Consider the following 24,480-nt stretch of genomic DNA (forward strand, 5'->3'; position numbering starts at 1 on the left):
CTCTTTTGGTGATTTATTATGGGTTAAGAGAGTACCGTAATATATATATATATATATATATATATATATATATATATATATATATATACTGTATATTGCCAGACGCCTCAATCCCGTTCGGGGTGGCCACAAACAAATCGCCTCCAAGTCGCCCTGTCCCCCGCTATTTCACTGCCGCGCTGCCAACTCACACCCCCCTCTCTCATATACCTCTCCACCCCATCCCTCCATCTCATCCTCAGCCTCCCCCTCCCTCTTCCCCCATCCACCTCACTTACATACACTCTCTTCGTCAGTCTTTCACCGTCCATCCTCTCCACATGGCCAAACCACCTCAGTGTATTCCTCCTAACGCTTCCTATCACATCCACATCCACACCACAACGCTCCTTTATATCCTCATTTGTCAGCCTGTCTCTTCATGCGACTCCACAGGCTCCTCTTAAATAACTCATTTCCACTGCTCTCACTCTTGACTTGTGTCCTTCCAGCAACGTTCATGCTTCACTTCCATACGTTAGAGTTGATATCACAATACTGTCATGTAGTAACTTTTTCACTTCCATGCTCACTTCCCTGCTTCTTATCACTGCTTTCAAGGAACCAGCAACTTTTCTTCCCTGCTGTACCCTTTCAAGCACTTCACCCTCCAAACTTCCATTCTTATTCATCACACTACCCAAGTACTTAAACGTACTCACATTTTCCAATTCCTCACCATCCAACCTCACTGTACATTCACTAACTTCATCTCTCTCAAAGATCATCACTTTACTCTTCCCTACATTCACCTTTAGATTCCGTTTCTTACACACTCTCCCAAACTCATCCACCAAGCCTTGCAGTTCCCCTTCGTCTTCACTCAACAACACGGTATCATCTGCAAACAACAGTACAGGGAGTTTCCAAATACTACCCTCTCTCACCAGGGCCACTCCAACATCCACTACCCTACCTTGTACCTCTTTTATTACCCGATCCATGTACAGATCGAACAACCATGGAGACATGACACATCCCTGTTTCAACCCAACCTTCAAAGAGAAAAATTCACTCAGTTCACCATCCACACGCACTGCAGCCTTAGCACCATCATACATACTCTTCACAGCATTCAACAACTTCCCATCTACTCCATATATTTCCAAAATCCTTGTCTATCCACCCTGTCATATGCTTTCTCCAAAGCCATGAAAGCCACATACAATATCTTTCCCTTCGCTAGAAACTTTTCCACTAAAGATCTAAGAATGGATATCTGATCTACACAACCTCTTCGCTTCCTAAAGCCTCCCTGTTCTTCTCCAACTAATTCCTCTGTTCTTTCTCTAACTCTGTCAATAAGTATCCTACCATACACCTTTCCTGTTATACTAAGAAGACAGATGCCCCTATGATTATCACACACTTCTTTTTCCCCATTTCCTTTGTACAAGGGAATAATTATACCTGACTTCCAATCCTCCGGGACTCTACCCTCCTCCCAGGCCAATCTGCACATTTTCCACATCCATTCTATTACTATCTCTCCCCCATACTTCAGCATTTCACCACATACTCCATCAATTCCTGGGGCTTTCCCCAATTTAACTTTCTTCATTGCTTCCACAACTTCTATCCTACTGATTTCTTCCTGTCTTCTCACCTCCCTCCTCCTCCCAGTCATTCCCCATCCACTTATACTCGCATTACTTCCATCCTCAATGTTCAACAATTCCTTAAAGTGTTCACTTCATCTGCTCACTTTTTCTCCCTTCTCCACTAGCTCAGCAGGCACACCCCACTCACCAACTATTCCATCCACCTTCACATTCCCTACTTTACCATTCATATCACCGATCAAAAACACTGTCTCATTCCTTCCAAACTTTTCCATGCACACTTCCACATTTGTCCAGAACTCTTCTCTCACTCTGCTTGCACGATCTTGCGTTGGTGCATACATACACACACAATCGCCCACATTTGTATTCCAACTTTCAACTTTACCTACACAATCTTTGACCCAACTGATTCATACTCTCTTATGCTCGTCTTCCATCTTTTACTTACAACTATACATACTCCTTCCTTTCCCCTTACATTCTCACCTACTCCTGCACATATATCCCATCCATACTCCCATTCTCTCACACTCTCACCTCTCCATTTCGTTTCAGTTATTCCGCATACATCAACTTTCGCACCCTCAAGCACCTGGACAATCTCTCTCTCCTTCACCTCATCATTCGCTCCCCTTACATTCCAAGTTCATATTACCATGTCCTTTGTCCGGTCCTTGGTCGTCATCTTTTGGTCAGTCCTTGTCCGAGGCTTATTGTTTGTCTTTTTAGTTCGTTGTTTTCCGGGAAGGAGCACTGACATATATATATATATATATATATATATATATATATATATATTGTTACATAGCCTATGATTTCATCATCCTTTGTGAAATTTTAACGCACAGTATGCTGCATGTTTGATCACGAGCGTGTTCTGCCTCATTCCCCTTCTACCGTTATAGTAGAGTAAGTCGTCCTTTCTGTTGTTCAGAGTAGGATTGTCAACTCTTTGTCCCCTATGGCTTCATTTGCGCGTCCTTCTTACAAGTTGCATCAAGCTCTGCTGGCCCCTATATAATGACCTCAGTCTCTGCATTATTGCCACTTAGATCTACTCCTCATTTTGCTCACATCTCTGTCCTCCCCTGTACAGTTATTATTATTGTGAGTGCTCAGGAAGTCTCCACCCATCTAGCAGCTGTGTGTAATTTGAGTATAACTGTTGTTGCATTTTTTCTTGTACTGTGTAGCATAAGGTTAGTTCTTAGGCCTAGTGAGGTTTTTGTAGTTTAAGTAGGGTTCTTGTTGTCAGGCATCATTAATAATATTTTGAATCTGTAATAATTTATCTTGCATTAACTGAGCATTATCCAGTGTATTGTCATTATATCAGGGCTGACTTAGATAAATTTACTCTTGCTAATTTCGTGTTAATAGAGGCTATTGCAGTTAACCATATATTTAACCTGTTTATTTGCCATTACATTATCCTTATGAGTCCTAAACGTTTTGTTGTTAGTTTGAGCATTAAAATTTAACTTGTAATTTTACCTAACTCTTTTGTTTTGAACCTGGAACTTTACGGGACAGTAGTGACTCTTAGTATTCTCACTTAATGTGTACATTATCTTTCTCTGTTCCGTAACATAAATTTGGCGACCTCTTATCAGGATATTCAGGATATTATCATAAGGATATTGCTTGATATTTTGTGACTGTGATTTATTCATTATGTCTACTATTACTACACTTGATGAAGCCAAAGATTTTTTGTCAAATGTGCAAACAGTGTGTGATGTAGAAAACAGAACAAAGAATGAACTTAAGCTTGTTGCTCAACAATTGGGAATTGCAGTTCACTCTCATCATTCTAAAGATCAAATTGTTGGCATGATTAATAAGAGCTTGTTTAATGTAACTCCTCCAAATGAGCAAACACAGATTGAAATAGCTAAGTTACAGCTAGCCCTGCAGGAGGCTCGTGTTAAGGAGGCTGAATTTCAAGCAAATGCTAAGGAGGCTGAATCTCAGGCTCGGATTCAGGAGGCACAGATAAAGGCTCAGGCACAAATTCAACTTGCTAGGATTCAGGCAGATCATGAGTATCGCATGAAACAAGGTGCAACTGGATCATCTAGCTCTGATGATTTTGATGTGGCTAAAAATGTTAAACTTGTCCCTCCTTTTAATGAATCTGATTTAACAAAGTATTTTCAGTTGTTTGAGAGGGTAGCTACAGGTTTTAATTGGCCCAAACAGTATTGGCCAGTACTCCTTCAAACTGTTCTCACCGGTAAAGCTCAAGTAACTTATGCATCTTTGCCTCAGGATCAATCTGATAATTATGATGTAGTTAAGAGCTTGATTCTTAAGGCCTATGAGCTTGTTCCTGAAGCCTATAGAGTAAAATTTAGGACAGCTTATAAGCAAGATAAGCAATCCGATGTTGAGTATGCAAAAATCAAAGAAGATCTGTTAGAGCAGTGGTCAAATTCTAAGAATGTGGATTCTGATTTTGGTAAATTTAAGCAGATGATTTTGCTGGAGGACTTCAAGAGGTGTATTTATAAAGATGTAAGCCTATATCTTGATGAGAGAAGAATAGATAATTTGTCTGATGCTGCAGTTTTAGCTGATGAATATGTTCTCACTCACAAGAGATATTCTAGAGAAAAAAGGAAAGCTGAGAGTAAGTACGTTGCCTCTACTCAGAGTACAGGTAACAGGAAAGAGAATAAAGATGATGTTTCTCAGGAAGTAAATACCAGCTTCACCTCAAGATTTCAGAAAAGTAAATGTACTTATTGTAGTAAGCTTGGTCATACTACAGAGAAATGTTTCAGGAGATAGCGTGATGTGAACAAAAAGGAGCCTTTAAATATTCAGTCAATTGGTCTAGTGTCCACCCTTGAGAGTTCCCAGAATTCTTTAACTGAGTTAACTGAACCTTCTTTGACGGGTAACTTAAATTCTCATGATGAAGCTCCTCTTTTGAGCAGTAACGTGGGTGACACTCTCAAGAGTTCATGTGCTAATTTCCTGTCTGATGGTTTTGTCAGTCCTCTGGACAGTAATGACAGGAAATCAGTTCAAATATATCGTGATACAGGTGCTTGCCAATCCCTTATGCTGACCAGTGTTCTAGGCTCTAATGTTAATTCCTCTGATGAATCTGTAATCTTACAAGGCGTAGGGAATAATTACTTCTCTGTCCCTCTGTGCAGAGTAAATTTAGGGTCTGGTTTTGTTAATGGTTCCGTTATGGTTGGGTTGGTTGAGACACTCCCAATGTCAGGTGTAACTTTCTTACTTGGAAATGATATTGGTGGAAGTTAAGTGTGTCCAGCTCCTCAGTTGTCTACTGAGCCTGTGGCTGCAGCCCAGGATTGTGATGTCCCTGATGTGTTCCCTGCATGTGCTGTCGCTAGGGCTAAGTCTAAAGTTACTGGTGACTTACAGAATAATGATGATGATGATGTTATCCTTGCTGACACTTTTCTTGCTAATTTGGACCACTCACCAGATGAGGCAGTACCCCGTAGTGTTGATAATTTGTCTCGTCAAGAGTTGGTTGAGTTGCAGGTTGCTGACCCTGAGTTGAAAGGTTTAGCTAACTCTGCTTGCAGTGAGGAAGAGTCAGCTGGTGCTTCTACTTGTTATTATATAAAGTCAGGAGTACTTATGAGGAAGTGGAGACCCCCAACAGCATCAGCTGACTGTGAGTGGGAGGTTGTACATCAAGTTGTCATCCCTCGTGTTTGTAGGCAGGATATCATTAGAGTGGCTCATGATTCCAGTTTGGCAGGACACCTTGGAGTGAGGAAGACTGTGGCACGCATTTTGAAACACTTCTACTGGCCAGGTATCTTCAGGGATGTTTCCTGGTATTGTAAGTCTTGTCACACCTGTCAAGTTGTGGGGAAGTGTAATCAGACCGAAAAGGTTGCACCTCTAGTTCCCATTCCTCCTTTTGAGGCGTCATTCACCCGTGTGTTGGTGGATATTGTGGGCCCTCTTCCTAAGACTTCTTCAGGATTTTCTTATGTGTTGACCCTGATTGATATGGCTACTTGTTATCCTGAAGCCATTCCACTTAGAAATATCTCAGCAAAGAACGTGGTTAAGGAAATGCTAGGGTTCTTCACAAAGTTTGGTCTGCCCAAGGAGGTACAGTCAGACAGGGGAAGTAATTTCATGTCAAATGTTTTCAAGCAGTCTCTGAAAGAGTTGGGCATCACCCAGATCACGTCTTCAGCTTACCATCTCTAGACCCAAGGAGCGTTGGAGAGATATCATCAAACACTCAAATCGATGCTCAAGAAATACTGTTTGGAACATCAGAAAGACTGGGATAAAGGTCTTCCACTTGTTGTGTTTGCTGCAAGAGAATCTCCAAATGAATCACTGGGCTTCTCACCCTTTGAACTGCTGTTTGGCCATGAAGTAAGAGGACCCCTTAAGTTACTCAAGGAATGCTGGCTGTCGGAGGAAGATGACGTCAACCTGCTGGAGTATGTGATGAAGTTCAAAGAACAGCTGTCCACTGCTTTACAGCTGGCGAGAGAGAATTGAGGAGCTGCTCAGGAGAAGTTGAAGACTTGGTATGATAAGAAGTCCAGGTTACGCCAGTTTCAGCCAGGAGATCAGGTTTTGATTCTGCTACCAGTTCATGGGCAACCTCTTCAAGCCAAGTTTAGTGGTCCTTATTTCGTGGAGAAGAAACTCAGTGATGTCAACTATGTCATCGCCACACCAGATCGCAGAAAGAACAAGCAACTATGTCACATCAACATGCTAAAATTATATCACAGGCGGGACGAAAATAATCCAGTCTGCACTGTAGCTGTTCCACCCGAGTCTGCAAGTGAAGCTCTCCCATGCAGTATGAGCCTGAGTGATAGTTTGGGGAAGAATCCTGATATCATGAATGATCTCCAGACTAAGCTTTCTCATCTACCTCCCGAGGAAGGGCAGGAGTTTTCGGCATTACTGCAGGAGTACCCGCAAGTGTTCCGTGCCACTCCAGGAAGAACCACTGTGTTGATGCATGATGTCGATGTTGGAGACGCAAAGCCAATTAAACTGCCTCCTTACCGTGTGAACCCAGTGAAAGTTCCTCTCATCCAGAAGGAGCTTGGCTACCTGTTGGACCACAAGATGATTGAGCCCTGTCAGAGCGAGTGGAGTTCTCCTGTCACTCTGGTCCCTAAGCCGGGTGGGTCACAGCGGCTTTGCATCGACTACAGACGTGTTAATCAGATAACCAAAACAGACACTTACCCTCTCCCTCGTGTGGAAGATTGCATAGACAAGATCGGAAAGGGTAGGTACATAAGTAAGTTTGATTTGTTAAAGGGATACTGGCAAGTACCTATGACTGAACGTGCTAGGGAGATCTCATGTTTTGTAACACTAGGAAAGACTTTTGCATGTTCTGTAATGCCATATGGTATGAAGAATGCACCAGCCACATTTCAGAAGCTCATGAATGTTGTAACAGAGGGTTTGGCAGGGTGTGTTGTTTATATTGTTGATGTATTAATCTTCAGTGACAACTGGAAAGATCACCTATGCCATGTCAGTAAATTTCTTGAGCGTTTGGTTCAGGCTAATCTTGTAGCTAATTTATCAAAGTGTGAGTTTGGTCAAGCTAAAGTTCAGTACCTTGGGTATGTAATTGGTGATGGACATGTTGCACCACCAGGAGCTAAGGTTCAGGTTATAAGTGATCTTCCCAGACCTAAAAGTAGGAAAGAGCTAGAAAGATTTTTGGGAATGGTAGGTTATTACAGGAGATTTGTTCTTAACTTTTCAATTCTTGTATCTCCACTTACAGACCTACTGAAAAAGGGAGTTAAATTTGTCTGGACCGATAACTGTGAATCCTCTTTCACGAAACTTAAAGCTATCCTATATATATATATATATATATATATATATATATATATATACACATATGTATATATATATATATATATATATATATATATATATATATATACAGTATGTATATATACAGTATATATATATACTGTATATATATATATATATATATATATATATATATATATATATATATATATATATATATATATATATATATATATATATATATATATATATATATATATACAGTATGTATATACTGTATATATATATATACAGTATGTATATACTGTATATAAATATATATATATATATATATATATATATATATATATATATACAGTATGTATATACTGTATATATAATGTTTGTGTGCACATGTGTGTGTGTGTGTGTGTGTGTGTGTGTGTGTGTGTGTGTGTGTGATTAGACTAAAACACCATTCGAACAGGGTAGTACTCCCGAGGTGGATGGAACGCTGGTGACATGAAGAGCTGGAGTTCCCATTTCAGCAGGTCCTGGGACTTGTTTCTGACTCTCCCCCATTGCTGAACTTATTCAGTGTTTTAGTAGCACGGGGAGAAAGTCAGGAAACTCTCCTACACATCTGTCGTTTACTGTCAACACCAAACTGCATGCACATTACACACTACACTTTATGCTCCAAAATTTGCTAAGATGGCGTCTCCACACCTAGCCTCGCAGTCGCTATGAATGGAAAATAAATATCTCCACCATCTACCCCTCCTCTGGTGATGACCAGGTGAAATGCATGGAACCATTGTTTGACTCATTCTCTGATGATTTTTGTATCTTTCGTGGCCTTTCCATTAATTCTCTGTCTGTTGAGCACCACCTCTCTTCTTCAAAATATTTTCTTTCTCAACGAGATTCAATTGTCTGAGAAGTCTGACAGCGAAGCATCTCTTTATCCCCGTACTTTTTCTATATTCACCTCAAAACCACTGGTGACTGTTCTGTGTATGTAAGCAACAACATATCTTGCTCTTGTGCTCCTGAACCTGAATCTTCTGAATTATCCACATTTTAGCTTTAGCTCTCCTATCATACTCTGACTATATGTGCTGTGTACTTATCTCCTAATTCTACAGACAATGAAAAATTCTTGGACTGCCTTACTTCTAAGATAAAACACATTCTATCAATTTATCTTTCCTCTGAAATCTCCAGCCTAGGTGATTTTAATGTATACCACCACCTCTGGCGCATCTCTCCATTCACTGATCTACCTAATAAACGAGTATATATTTTTTTCTATCCTAAGTGACTCACAGTATCTTGTACAGTACCCCACCAATATCCCTGACTGCTTTGGAGAGAGATCTATCATACATGACCTTTTCCTTACAGCTTCTCCCTGTGCTTACTCGGTTAATTATTTCTATCTAGTGGAATTGTTTGATCACAACTTCATCACCTTTACCTGTCCTACCATTCCAGTAAGGTCTGTAGGCTCTCCCAAGAGTGGCAGTGTGGCACTTTTAATCTTCTAATTGTTTTCCATGGAATAATTATTACTTCCACCACTGAGAGCCATATGTGTGTGCCTTGTGCATTACAGAAACTATTCTTTTGGTCATGAAAGCATACATTCCTTTCTCTTGTCCCCTGACTAATGGAAAAAAAATATTAAATTGCATTTACTTTATTGCTGTTCACAAGAAGACCTACAAATGATAGTCATGGTGACTCACCTATGAGTCTCAGCCATTTTATATTTCTGCCTAGAATTATGCAGAGCTCGTACTTAGCTGCTAAGAATAATTTCAGTTTCATTCATTCAAAATGCTCTGATCTCTCCAACTCAAGTACCTCCCACTTCTGGCACCTTGCAAAATACCTTTATAACAAGTTTACATCATCATCCTTCCCTCCTCTTTTCCATTCTGTTTGTTCTGTAGCTAATTTTTCCGCTGAGTAAAAGTAGAACTCTTTGCTGAGACCTACTCTAACTTCACTTTAAACAATTCTAGTTCTGTTCCTCCATCTTTCCCCCCCTCTGATTTCCACATGAGTGACATCATGACTGGCTTCAGTACCAGCAAGATATATGGGTCTGATGGGGTCCTTCTATGTTGACCTCAAGAATAGCGCTTCTTAGGTTACAGACTGCCTAAGCAAACTCTTTCTCCTTTTTCTGTTAACTTGTATCTTTCTTCTTGCTGAATGTTTGCTCAAACCCTTTAACGGGCAAGTAGCTGGGACTGGATACTTCGATGCGCTACTTCCTAAGCCTACCCCAAAGAAATATGGCAATTTCCAGTCTTTTAACTATATCCCAAATGCTTTATTACCCTGTACTTCAATTTTTTTTAATATATTCTAGAAAAAACAAAAATTCTACGTTTACCCTATCATACCCTTCTGTCCTGTTGCCAGTATGGGTTCCCTCAGGGATGCTCCACTGCCAATCTTCTCACCTTTATTTTAGTCTCCTGGTCATCCTCCTTTCAGGACTTTGGCGAAAACTAAGTCATTACACCTGACATCTCAAAGGCTATCGATCGAGTCTGGCATAAATCTTTATTTTCCATACAACCTTATTACAAATTCTATTCTTATGTCTCTGGTTTCTTATCTAGCATACTTTATGGTCGTTCTACAGCTGGTACTGCTGACTACCACTGATTTTCTTTCTAGAGCATCCCTTAAGTTTCTGCTCTGTCACCAATTGTCTTCTTCTATATATCACTTACCGTAGCTGTATATCTAACTTTAACCACTCATATGCTGAGGACTCCACCATTCATTTTTCCATTCGCTTCTTGCGGAATCCATCACAACAGTTACTTCAACAGACTTGGAATGAGGCTATGGCACACCTGTCTGGATTGGCTCATATCTTTGATTAGGGTGAAGTAATCTGGTTCTCGTTAATGCATAAAAAACTCATGTCTTGCATTTTTCCTTCCGTCAAAGTCTCGTGTAGTAATATCTTTTAGTTTTTAAGAATATCCAACCCAATCCCGGATCATCTCCGAACAGATTTTGGGTTTCATTCTGTCATATTTTTCTTAGAAAGATCATATTAACTCTCGTAAAATCTGCCCCCAAGAGATTAGGTGTGCTAAACCGACTATGTGCCTTCTTTATCCCTGGACAGTTGTTGACTTTGTACAAGGGTTTTATTCATCCCTGTGTGGGGGGCTTCCCACATACATCTCCACTTCTTACTGTCTCTGTCTCTTTGCTGCACTGTTGTATCTTTATCTCTTAATCTGTCAATACCTCTATGGTCAGTGTATTTCAGAACTGTCTGTTTGAACCTCACCTCCATTATGGCGGGTTAGTACGGTAGCACCCGCCTTGCAGCAACCTCTCACAATATTCAATCCAGTATTCTAATGCTGTAGCTAACAAATACTCCAAGTACTTCATGTATGCAACAGATCAACATTGGCACTGTCCTCTGTCTGTATTTCCTGTTGACTCTGACCGTCAGTCTTTTAAAGGCAATGTGACCAGTCATCTAAAAATGAACAGATCTTGAATTTGGTTCTCTGCCATTTTTTTCCTTAGAGAGAACAATCTTGCATTCTTCTAGCCTTTGGTTCTTTCTTTCTTGCATAACAAGTCTATCTGCCTACCTAACATTCTCTCTCTCTCTCTCTCTCTCTCTCTCTCTCTCTCTCTCTCTCTCTCTCTCTCTCTCTCTCTCTCTCTCTATATATATATATATATATATATATATATATATATATATATATATATATATATTGTTACATAGCCTATGATTTCATCATCCTCTGTGTAATTCTAACGTACAGTATGCTGCATGTTTGATCACGAGCGTGTTCTACCTCACTCCCCCCGTCCTCCCTTATAGTAGAGTAAGTCGTTCTTTCTGTTGTTCAGAGCAGGATTGTCAACTCTTTGTCCCCTATGGCTTCATTTGCGCGTCCTTCTTACAAGTTGTATCAAGCTCTGCCGGACCATATATAATGAGCTCAGTCTCTGCATTATTGCCACTTAGATCTACTCCTCATTTTGTTCACATCTCTGTCCTCCCCTGTACAGTTGTTATTATTATTGTGAGTGCTCAGGAAGTCTCCAGCCATCTAGCAGCTGTGTAATTTGAGTATAACTGATATTCCATTTTTTCTCGTACTGTGTAGCATAAGGTGTTAATTCTTAGGCCTAGTGGGGTTTTGTGATAAATGTAAGGTTTTATGTCAGCCAATTGTTAATAATAGTTTGTATCTGTAATAAGTTATCTTGCATTAACTGAGCATTATCCAGTGTATTGTCATTTTATCAGGGCTGACTTAGATAAATTTACTCATGCTAATTTCGTGTTAATAGAGGCTATTGCAGTTAGTCATATATTTAACCTGTTTTTTGCCATTACATTATCCTTATGAGTTCTGAATGTTTTGTTGTTAGTTTGGGCATTAAACTTTAACTTGTAATTTTACCTAACTCTTTTGTTTTGAACCTGGAACTCTGCGGGACAGTTTTCTCTGTTCCGTAAAATAAATTTGGCGACCTCTTATAAGGATATTCAGGATATTATCATAAGGATATTGTTTGATATTTTCTGACTGTGATTTAATCATGATGTCTACTATTACTACGCTTGATGAAGCCAAAGATTTTTTGTCAAATGTGCAAACAGTGTGTGATGTAGAAAACAGAACAAAGAATGAACTTAAGCTTGTTGCTCAACAGTTGGGAATTGCTGCTCGCTCTCATCTTTCTAAAGATCAAATTCTTGACATGATTAATGAAAGCTTGTTTAATGTAACTCCTCGAAATGAGCAAACGCAGATTGAATTAGCTAAGATACAGCTAGCCCTGCAGGAGGCTTGTGCTAAGGAGGCTGAGTTTCAGGCAAAAGCTAAGGAGGCTGAGGCACAAGTTGAAATTGCTAGGATTCAGGCAGACCATGAGTATCGCATGAAACAAGGTGGAACTGGATCATCTAGCTCTGATGATTTTGATGTGGCTGAAAATGTTAAACTTGTCCCTCCTTTTAATGAATCTGATTTAACAAAGTATTTTCAGTTGTTTGAGAGGGTAGCTACAGGTTTTAATTGGCCCAAAAAGTATTGGCCAGTACTCCTTCAAACTGTTCTCACAGGTAAAGCTCAAGTAACTTATGCATCTTTGCCTCAGGATCAATCTGATAATTATGATGTAGTTAAGAGCTTGATTCTTAAGGCCTATGAGCTTGTTCCTGAAGCTTATAGAGTAAAATTTAGGACAACTTATAAGCAAGATAAGCAATCCCATGTTGAGTATGCAAAAATCAAAGAAGATCTGTTAGAGCAGTGGTTAAATTCTAAGAATGTGGATTCTGATTTTGACAAATTTAAGCAGATGATTTTGCTGGAGGACTTCAAGAGGTGTATTTATAAAGATGTAAGCCTATATCTTGATGAGAAAAGAATAGATAATTTGCCTGATGCTGCAGTTTTAGCTGATGAGTATGTTCTCACTCACAAGAGATATTCTAGAGAAAAAGGGAAAGCTGAGAGTAAGTACGTTGCCTCTACTCAGAGTACAGGTAACAGAAAAAAGAGAATAAAGATGATGTTTCTCAAGAAGTAAATTCCAGCTTCACCTCTAGATTTCAAAAAAGTAAATGTACTTATTGTAGTAAGCTTGGTCATACTACGGAGAAATGTTTCAGGAGACAGCGTGATGTGAACAAAAAGGAGTCTTTAAATATTCAGTCAATTGGTCTAGTGTCCACCCTTGAGAGTTCCCAGAATTCTTTAACTGAGTTAACTGAACCTGCTTTGAGGGGTAAATTAAATTCTCATGATGGAGCTCCTCTTTTGAGCAGTAACGTGGGTGACACTCTCAAGAGTTCATGTGCTAATTTCCTGTCTGATGGTTTTCTCAGTCCTCTGGACAGTAATGACAGGATATCAATTAAACTATATCGTGATACAGGTGCTTGCCAATCCCTTATGTCGACCAGTGTTCTAGGCTCTAATGTTAATTCCTCTGATGAAACTGTAATCTTACAAGGTGTAGGGAATAATTACTTCTCTGTCCCTCTGTGCAGAGTGAATTTAGGGTCTGGTTTTGTTAATGGTTCCGTTATGGTTGGGTTGGTTGAGACACTCCCAATGTCAGGTGTAACTTTCTTACTTGGAAATGATATTGGTGGAAGTCAAGTGTGTCCAGCTCCTCGGTTGTCTAGTGAGCCAGTGGCTGCGGCCCAGGATTGTGATGTCCCTGATGTGTTCTCTGCATGTGCTGTCACTAGGGCTAAGTCTACAGTTACTGGTGACTTAGAGGATAATGATGATGATGATGTTATCCTAGCTGACACTTTTCTTGCTAATTTGGACCACTCACCAGATGAGGCAGTACCCCGTAGTGTTGATAATTTGTCTCGTCAAGAGTTGGTTGAGTTGCAGGTTGCTGACCCTGAGTTGAAAGGTCTAGCTAACTCTGCTTGCAGTGAGGAAGAGTCAGCTGGTGCTTCTACTTGTTATTATATAAAGTCAGGAGTACTTATGAGGAAGTGGAGACCCCCAACAGCATCAGCCGACTGTGAATGGGAGGTTGTACATCAAGTTGTCATCCCTCGTGTTTGTAGGCAGGATATCATTAGAGTGGCTCATGATTCCAGTTTGGCAGGACACCTTGGAGTGAGGAAGACTGTGGCACGCATTCTGAAACACTTCTACTGGCCAGGTATCTTCAGGGATGTTTCCTGGTATTGTAAGTCTTGTCACACCTGTCAAGTTGTGGGGAAGTGTAATCAGACCGAAAAGGTTGCACCTCTAGTTCCCATTCCTCCTTTTGAGGCGCCTTTCACACGTGTGTTGGTGGATATTGTGGGCCCTCTTCCTAAGACTTCTTCAGGATTTTCTTATGTGTTGACCCTGATTGATATGGCTACTCGTTATCCTGAAGCCATTCCACTTAGAAATATCTCAGCAAAGAACGTGGTTAAGGAAATGCTAGGGTTCTTCACAAAGTTTGGTCTGCCCAAGGAGGTACAGTCAGACCAGGGAAGTAATTTCATGTCAAATGTTTTCAAGCAGTCTCTGAAAGAGTTGGGCATCACCCAGATCACGTCTTCAGCTTACCATCTCCAGACCCAAGGAGCGTTGGAGAGATATCATCAAACACTCAAATCGATGCTCAAGAAATACTGTTTGGAACATCAGAAAGACTGGGATAAAGGTCTTCCATTCGTTGTATTTGCTGCAAGAGAATCTCCAAATGAATCACTGGGCTTCTCACCCTTTGAACTACTGTTTGGCCATGAAGTAAGAGGACCCCTTAAGCTACTCAAGGAATGCTGGCTGTCGGAGGAAGATGACGTCAACCTGCTGGAGTATGTGATGAAGTTCAAAGAACGGCTGTCCACCGCTTTACAGCTGGCAAGAGAGAATTTAGGAGCTGCTCAGAAGATGAAGACTTGGTATGATAAGAAGTCCAGGTTATGCCACTTTCAGCCAGGAGATCAGGTTTTGATTCTGGTACCAGTGCATGGGCAACCTCTTCAAGCCAAGTTTAGTGGTCCTTATTTCGTGGAGAAGAAACTCAGTGATGTCAACTATGTCATCGCAACACCAGATCGCAGAAAGAACAAGCAACTTTGTCACATCAACATGCTAAAGTTATATCACAGGCAGGACGAAAATAACCCAGTCTGCACTGTAGCTGTTCCACCCGAGTCTGCAAGTGAAGTTCTCCCATGCAGCATGAGCCTGAGTGATAGTTTGGGGAAGAATCCTGATATCATGAATAATCTCATCTAGCTCCCGAGGAAAGGCAGGAGTTTTCGGCATTACTGCAGGAGTACGCGCAAGAGTTCCGTGCCACTCCAGGAAGAACCACTGTGTTGATGCATGATGTCGATGTTGGAGATGCAAAGCCAATTAAACTGCCTCCTTACCGTGTGAACCCAGTGAAAGTTCCTCTCATCCAGAAGGAGCTTGGCTACCTGTTGGACCACAAGATGATTGAGCCCTGTCAGAGCGAGTGGAGTTCTCCTGTCACTCTAGTCCCTAAGCCAGGTGGGTCACAGCGTCTTTGTATTGACTACAGACGTGTTAATCAGATAACCAAAACAGACACTTACCCTTTTCCTCGTGTGGAAGATTGCATAGACAAGATCGGAAAGGCTAGGTACATAAGTAAGTTTGATTTGTTAAAGGGATACTGGCAAGTACCTATGACTGAATGTGCTAGGGAGATCTCATGTTTTGTAACACTAGGAAAGACTTTTGCATGTTCTGTAATGCCATATGGTATGAAGAATGCACCAGCCACATTTCAGAAGCTCATGAATGCTGTAACAGAGGGTTTGGCAGGGTGTGTTGTTTATACTGATGATGTATTAATCTTCAGTGACAACTGGAAAGATCACCTATGCCATGTCAGTAAATTTCTTGAGCGTTTGGTTCAGGCTAATCTTGTAGCTAATTTATCAAAGTGTGAGTTTGGTCAAGCTAAAGTTCAGTACCTTGGGTACGTAACTGGTGATGGACATGTTGCACCAGCAGCAGCTAAGGTTCAGGTTATAAGTGATCTTCCCAGACCTAAAAGTAGGAAAGAGCTACAAAGATTTTTGGGAATGGTAGGTTATTACAGGAGATTTGTTCTTAACTTTTCAGTTCTTGTATCACCACTTACAGACCTACTGAAAAAGGGAGTTGAATTTGTCTGGACCGATAACTGTGAATCCTCTTTCAACAAACTTAAAGCTATCCTATTAAATCAACCAGTGCTCGCTACTCCAAATTTTGCTAAGCCTTTTAAGATGGCTGTTGATGCAAGTGATACAGGAGCTGGGGCTGTTTTGCTGCAAGAGGATGATCAGGGTATTGAACACCCTGTATCTTATTACAGTAAGAAGTTCACTCCACCTCAAAAGAACTACTCAACTATTGAGAAAGAGCTTTTGGCCTTGATTTTGGGTTTACAGCATTTTTCATTTTATTTGTGTTCTGGTTTTGACCCCATAGTCATTTATACTGATCATAACCCACTGAAATTCCTTAGTAAGTTTAAAGATAAAAATCAGAGATTGACAAGATGGAGTCTACTTCTTCAGGAGTATTCATTAGACATACAACATGTCAAGCGGAAAGAAAATGTTATTGCAGATTGCTTATCTAGACTTTAGACAGATTGTTTTAGAGTAATAAGAAATTTCCTTTGTAAATTTCTTTTTCTTTGTGGGGAGGTGTTACATAGCCTATGATTTCATCATCCTTTGTGTAATTCTAATGTACAGTATGCTGCATGTTTGGTCACGAGCGTGTTCTACCTCACTCCCCCCATCCTCCCTTATAGTAGAGTAAGTCGTTCTTTCTGTTGTTCAGAGCAGGATTGTCAACTCTTTGTCCCCTATGGCTTCATTTGCGCGTCCTTCTTACAAGTTGTATCAAGCTCTGCCGGCCCCTATATAATGAGCTCAGTCTCTGCATTATTGCCACTTAGATCTACTCCTCATTTTGTTCACATCTCTGTCCTCCCCTGCACAGTTGTTATTATTATTGTGAGTGCTCAGGAAGTCTCCAGCCATCTAGCAGCTGTGTAATTTGAGTATAAGTGATATTCCATTTTTTCTTGTACTGTGTAGCATAAGGTGTTAATTCTTAGGCCTAGTGGGGTTTTTGTGATTAATGTAAGGTTTTATGTCAGCCAATTGTTAATAATAGTTTGTATCTGTAATAATTTATCTTGCATTAACTGAGCATTATCCAGTGTATTGTCATTTTATCAGGGCTGACTTAGATAAATTTACTCATGCTAATTTCGTGTTAATAGAGGCAATTGCAGTTAGTCATATATTTAACCTGTTTACATTATCCTTATGAGTTCTGAATGTTTTGTTGTTAGTTTGGGCATTAAACTTTAACTTGTAATTTTACCTAACTCTTTTGTTTTGAACCTGGAACTTTGCCGGACAGTTTTCTCTGTTCCGTAACAATATATATATATATATATATATATATATATATATATATTTATACGAGTATATATATATATATATATATATATATATATATATATATATACATGCCTAGGCTGCTTCCCCCAAGGAAAGGGAGGTAGCCGAGATGGGACGACACACTCCCCATTTACTCATCCATTCAAACACATTCATTCGCATCTTAGTCCCAAAGAGGAGAACGGACAGATCCTCTCCGGACCACACCGCACAAGGGTCAACTGCGCAATGCAATCAGTGACATCCGCAGCAGGGCCCGCCAGCAGAACTGGTTTACCCCTGCCACATCATAACAGACCCATCCCTTTACCCGCACCTGACCTGACTAGCTGATCAGACCAAATGCGGGAGAATATCCCCTCAGGGCTGCGTCATCACTTATTCATTCACAATTTCTCTCCATTTATTTCTGTCACGCACAGCCACTCTTCCTTGCTCAACAGACATCCCTCTCGCATCCAGCGCTCTCTTCACACTGTCCATCCATCCTATTCGTAGTCTTCCTCTCAGCCTTACACCTCTCACATCAGATGTAGTTATCTTTTTCACCAATCGCTCATTATCCATTCTCTCCATATGCCCAAACCATCGCAACACCCTCTGCTGAACTCTACCAGCCATCTCCCGAACAACTCCAGTTCTCCTTCGCACTTCATCATTTCGCACCCGATCCATACGCGTCACTCCACACATACTCCTCAGACACCTCATCTCCATTACATTCAAACTTTTCCTCTGCTACACCCATATTCCATGTTTCAGCCCCATATAAAGCAGTCGGTACCACAACACCCTCATACAGCCTTCTCTTTACATCCATTCTAAGCGAACGATATATATATATATATAATACATGTGCAAAAAAGAAGGAATCAAAAGATATAAGGGTCTAAGATTCCTCCCTCCTGGGAAAAATAAAAAACATAAAAACAGCTAAATTCAAGATCTGTTCATTTTGAAATGCCAGGACACACTGCGTTTACACGACTGGAGGTCGCAGGTAGAGGGAAATACAGATGAAAAAAGACTGGTCCATTGCTGACCTGTGCGTACATGAAATATTGGGAGTATTGGTTAATTCTTGCATTAGAGAGCTGGATAGAATAGATTAGAGCTCCCTGTTAGACGGGTGCAATGCACACGCTGTAACAGAGGGACGATGCAAGAAAAAAGTGCAGAAGATCAGTGACCATTAAAGCAACGATTGAAGAAAAATAAAGATGCAACAGTTCAGCGAATAGACAGAGCTTGAATGACGTAAGTGTGAGGGGGAGAGGTATAGAGACGAAAAACCTTTGACTCCTCACAGTTGATAAAAGCTGCATCTGAGAAGCACTGCATACAAGAGAGTTGTACTCTACACAGGGCTAACGGAATCCTTGTATAGAGTCAACAGCTGTGCAGGGGCTTAGATGACAAGGAGTCAGCTGATTCTGCACATGAAGTAATAAGATTTTTCATTGTTAAATCCCCGGAGAATGACCTCCAAGAATGTTCAAATGATGCAGGATTAAGATGGATATTGTTTGATATTAAAGGATATTCCTGTGGAAGATTTTGCTGGGTCGATATACACAGAAACTGGATTTTGGATGCATTAAAAATAAGGTTGCTTTTACTGCAATCAGAGATATGAGCCAGGTCAGATTAATTAGGTATGCCATTATCTTATCCCGTTTTTGTTAAAGTACTTGCTGTGATAAATGCTGTGGGAATTGAATGGAAAGATGAAGGATGGAGTCATCAGCATATAGTCCTTGATATTTCCAAAGATTTCGACAGAGTATGGCACCGTTCCCAGCTGTCCAAACTCCCTTGCTATGGACTAACATCTCTTGTTCCTTTGATTTCCTCATATCTCAGTGACAGGAAAATAAGAGTAAAAGTAGATGATGTATATTCCAATTTCAACTCAATTAACGTCGGTGTGCAGCAGGGATCAGTTCAGGTGCCAACCCTGTTCCTGGTTCATATTAATGATATCTTATCTGTCACCCACAATCCCATCCATTCATATGCAGACGACTCAACACTACATAGTTCATTCACACTCATTTACACCCAATACACCCATTTACAAAGTCTAATATCTCAACCTCTCAACTCAGTACAACCATCTACATAAATCAAGACTTATCTACGATCAGTGAATGGGGACAAAACAACCTTGTCTCATTTAATGCTAGTAAAACTAAATATATACAATTTACTAATAGACAAATATTGCCAGATTCGTACATTACCTTCAATGCCACAAATATTCCCATCTCCAAAAGTATTGAAATTCTTGGCGTCTCACTTAACAATACCCTCAGCTGGACCTCTCATGTCAGATCACTTGCTAAAACCGCCTCAAAGAAACTTGGATTATTGTACAGAGTCCGTAACTTCTTCACTGATGAGCAGTTAGCTATAATTTATAAGAGTCATGTGTGCTCTTCTTGAATATTGCTCACCCTCGTGGAATGGATATGGAGAGGTTGCATTAAAACAACTAGACAAAATTCAGAACAAAGCTGTTAGAATTATTAACAACCCTGCCATTACAAATAAACTACTTCCCTTGCAAGTAAGAAGGAATGTTGCCTCCCTTGCATTATTTTAGGGAAATTTTTATGGCAAATGCTCAGGCAAAGTTGCATCCATGGTGCCACCTCTCCATCCCTTCCATGCATTTAGTGCTCATGACTGGAATGTCACTCAGCCATATTGCAGAACTTCTGCCTATCAGAATTCTTTCATTCCCCGAACTGCATCTCTCTGGAACTCGCTTCCCCAGAGTTGTTTCCCTCAGAACTTCAACCTACAGCTGTTCAAGTCTAACTGTTACAGATATTTTATCAACAGAGGACACCAGTAATCTGGTGTATGGATTATTTATTTTGTATTCATTTGTTTTTCCTTCCTCTGTTCTGTTATCTTAAAAAAAAAAAATGCATGGATAGGGTTAGATCTACACAACAGAGGAGAGTTGTTGACAGGACAGAACCCTGAGAAACACCATTACTGATAGCTGGTTCTTGGGAGGGTCCACAGGCCTGACAGGAGTGAGTGGACAAGTAAAGATGATTCGGTTTTGATTGGAGGATCCCAATGGAGAGGCAGTATAAACAGAATAAGCAGAAGAATTAGTTGTAAGGAAAAGGTCAAGAATGTCGGATCTCCTCGAAGGTAATCAAGGATATGGGTAGGGTGCTGTACAAGCTGTTCTAGGTCATTAAGAATAGAGAGTATGTAGGCTTGTTTACCAGGTGGGTCAGTGAATGGAGAGAGGAGCCAAATGTGGTGGTGAACATTGAAATCACCTAGAATGCAGATTTCGGAGAATGGAGAAATTTACAGTATGTGTTCTCATTTTGAAGTAGAATAGTTCAAGGATTTTTCAGTCTGTCGAAGAAAGAGTTAAATACGCATCACAGACATTTAATCGGAGAATGACAGGAGAGCCGAAATCAGATTATAGAGAATTCTGAGGATTTAAGTTCAAAAACATTAGAGCAAGCTATGTTGTTGCATACATATACACAGCAGACATCTTTGGTTTAGAAAGGTGTATATAGAAAGTAGGAGGATATAGGGAGGAGCTTGCTATCAGCCACCTCAGAGAGCTGAGTCTCAGTGACGAAAAGAAGGTGAGGCATAGAGGAAGGAAGGTGATGCTTAAAAGAGAGATAACTAGAGGAAAGGCCACGAATATTACTGAAGTTAATAGACAGCAGCGCAGACAATGGGTACATGCATCTCGCTTGGTCGACACCTGGAGAAGGGCGGATGGCAGGGATATTTATGATTCCCTCACCAATGGTACTCCGAGGCAAACTACTTCACCATCATGACCCTTCTGATTTATTATTCTTGCTATCATCAGTTGATCTGGATTCATGTTTACCCGATTATAAAAGCTGCCTTAGGGTGGGAAAGGATGTCCGGATGATGATGATGATGATAATGTGGTAAAACTAAAGAAAAATATTTTCCTTGCTAGTGGAAAATAAGATTTACATCGTGATTATAGATGGTTAATACTGAGGCTACTACGGGCAGACATTAAACTGTGGAAAGAAATTATTTTGTTATTAATGCATGCATGGGAAAATGAAAAGGCTATGTTATAACAGCACCAAGATTATCAAGTTGAGTTTGAGATGTAAAATTGTAAGATAGTTTTTATAAAAGGCAGCAAGAGAATAATTCAGGTATAAATGAGAATAGAGACTAAATGGTTAACTAGTAGGACAAGTTTGTCAATTAGGCGATAAAAAGATCAGAAAGACCTGAAATGAATGTTGCACCCAGAAAGGAAGATATTTCTGACTAGATGAAGTGAGTTGCTATAATTTTCGAACAAAATGGTAACTACATGTATTTTGAGCTTAGCCTGGTGTCAGTGCCTTTTCAAAACACCTTATTAATGAGAACAGCATTAGAGAATATAAAAGGTCATCAGCAATATCATAAGATAAAAGAATCTATTGCATGTGTCAGTTTTTGGCTTTTAGTGTTTACATTTCTCAGGAGGATAACTTTGACGTCAGGCATGGAAAACGCTTCGGTTGCGTTTCTCTTAGTTTATAAATGCTCCAACACGCTTCCATGCATCGACCTTGGTCACCTAATGGCAGCTTTCTGAGCTGTTCGACCTAGCAAGTTCCCTATTCAGCCCATCATGCACAAGATATGGGAGCTAATATAGTGGCTGTGAACATCAAAATACAATACAGTAACCTTAAGTTTTTGGGCCATCTCATTTTTTGCTCCTCTCTTTATTTACCCGTGAATGTGGTGTGTATCCTTTGAGTACTGACCGGGGTCGGGTGCCCATGAGCGGAGCAGGGGAGGAGGACGCCTGTTGTGTTGGAGAAGTGGAGGTGGGCTGGGGGCTCATGAAGGAAGACAGGACCTCTTTCCTCCTCCATCTTCTCTTCTCCTCCCCGCACCAAGACCTCACCACCTCCATCACATACCGCCAGCAGCGCCACTACCACCAACGCCACACCTGTAGAGAAAGAGAAAAAGAGAGAATTGTGAGAGGTAGGGTAATATATGTGAAGCAAGATGATAAGGAGCTTTGTGATGTGGATGTGACAGAAAACGTTAGGAGAAATAGGGTTGAAGAAATTTGGTCCTGTGGTGAGGATGGAGAGCGAGAGACTAAGAAGAAGAATGTATGTCAGTGAGGTGGAAGGGGGGAGAGGGAGGGGGAGACTTAAGATGAGATGGAGGGATAGAGTGGAGAGCTATATGAGAGAGGGAGGTATGGGTTGGGGAGAGGGAAACAATATTAGAGGGAACAGGGAGACATGGAGGTGATATGTTTGTGGCCATCCTTTACAGAATTATGGCGTCTGGATAACTAGAGAGACAGAACAAGATGAGGAAGTAACTAGTGTAGGTCAGTCAGTTCATACTACGTCACTTCCTGTCTAAGTGTAAGATCACTCCAAAAAAAAGTTATGAAGTAGTCTGAAGAATGCTATGCCATAAAAGTAATAGGGAGACTTATAAAAAGGGAGAAAATAGCTACGTTACCTTTAAAAAATGCAATCTGTGGTATTCCATTGTTATTCTGTATCCTCTGTAACCTAAAAATAAAAAATAAATAGTAATACGATTGTGTTTAATCATTTCCCTATTAGCAAGAAGAAGCTCACCGCAGTTATTTATTTTCTCCACCTTATTCTTGAAGCTTCAATCGTGCCAATATAATGACAGCCATGTACTTCTCATCCACGGTTTCATTTCAGAAGCAAATCTTGTTTCATCTCCTTACTAGTGATGATTTTTTTTAAAATCTGAAACTGAAGGGGTTGGTTTTACTTTCTTTTTTATTGTTTCAGACTTCCATTACTATCACTGATGTAATGTCTTTCTCAACTTCAGTGGTACAGACAAGATTCACTGACTCTGCACGCCTAGTTAGTGTTGATTTTGCTCTCTTAATATCCCTTGGATGGAATCATGGAAGGTTTGTTTAGTTGTCGATTATTTATGTAAAACTTGTCTGAGCAGTTAGCTACCTCCATTTCCACGAACTGCACACCAGAGCTACACTGCAGAGTCAATATATAGTCTGTTCCAGCAATTAAACGTTTTATTATTCATCTGAATAACCCTTGATTTTTATTTCATGATGTATAACCACAGGTCGAAACTGTAATATTGGACTCATAAATACATCCGAGTTCTTCCCCAAGTCTGACTCATAAATACTGGTTTTCTGTTTCACCAAATATTCTGAAGCTTTCACTGAAGGCAGTAACAGCAAACTCTCATCAGACATATCTGAGAGTAGAAAGGAACTTATATAGAAAACAGGAAACTTGACTGGACGTAAAAGAGATATCACATTCATGTAGGTGATGCAAGGATAACTACCAACAGACAAAGAAAAATATCATGTATCCGAGATATTGACTTGAACAGAGCTCAAGAAATTATGACGAAAAGAAAATGTCTGGCGACAGTCAAATAGTTCACTGCCTGGAAAGAAACAAGACGTCTGCTTTGAGAGACTCCAACAGAGAAGCAACCAAATAGAATGAAACGCCAAGCACTTGGCGACCTGTTGACGCAAAGTGTTGCTCGGTATGCCTCCGCCAAGCCTTGCACACGGACTCGCCATACAACCTCCATGACAGGTTTCATTGTGGGTTTAGTCGAGATCTGTCCTGGGGTTCAGAAAATATTGTGCCTACAAACTAATTTGACCACTGCGACCTTGGCTATTGACCCTTTGACCTTGTACCTAATAAGTTCGTCGTCCCTTCATACTGTATTACTAACGTAAGTTTAGACGAAATCCGCCAAGGGATTCAACGGATATTGCTCCCACGGGGATAAACAAAGCCGACCCTATATGACCTTGGACTCTGACCCCTTGACCGAGCTGACCTAATCAGTTCATCAGCTCACACTGTATCACTGGCAAGAGTTGGTGGAAATCCGTCCCTTGGGTTCAGGAGATGTCGCGCCCAGAAGTGTTATGGACGCACCCACGCACCCACGGACGGACAGGCCAATCACTTCATGCCTCCTCCACAACAGAAGGACTCAAGATACCGGACATATACATTATTTGAGAATAATGGTCCGATTATA

General features: G+C 40.5%; 1 protein-coding gene across 1 annotated transcript in view; it reads right to left on the reverse strand.

Annotated features, from left to right (window-relative positions):
• The window catches only part of LOC145411727 (cell adhesion molecule Dscam1-like), a 124,413-nt gene extending 102,115 nt beyond the window's left edge, over positions 1–22,298 (reverse strand). The window contains exon 1 of the mRNA XM_080281737.1: positions 22,188–22,298. Within this exon, the coding sequence (XP_080137863.1) occupies positions 22,188–22,298 (111 nt within the window). The remainder of the gene's footprint in view (positions 1–22,187) is intronic.
• Positions 22,299–24,480: the final 2,182 nt, after the last annotated feature.

This window comes from Coenobita brevimanus, chromosome 11 (assembly GCF_032717465.1).
Source record: "Coenobita brevimanus isolate Jiangsu-jjx chromosome 11, ASM3271746v2, whole genome shotgun sequence".
In the NCBI taxonomy this organism is placed as follows: domain Eukaryota; kingdom Metazoa; phylum Arthropoda; class Malacostraca; order Decapoda; family Coenobitidae; genus Coenobita; species Coenobita brevimanus.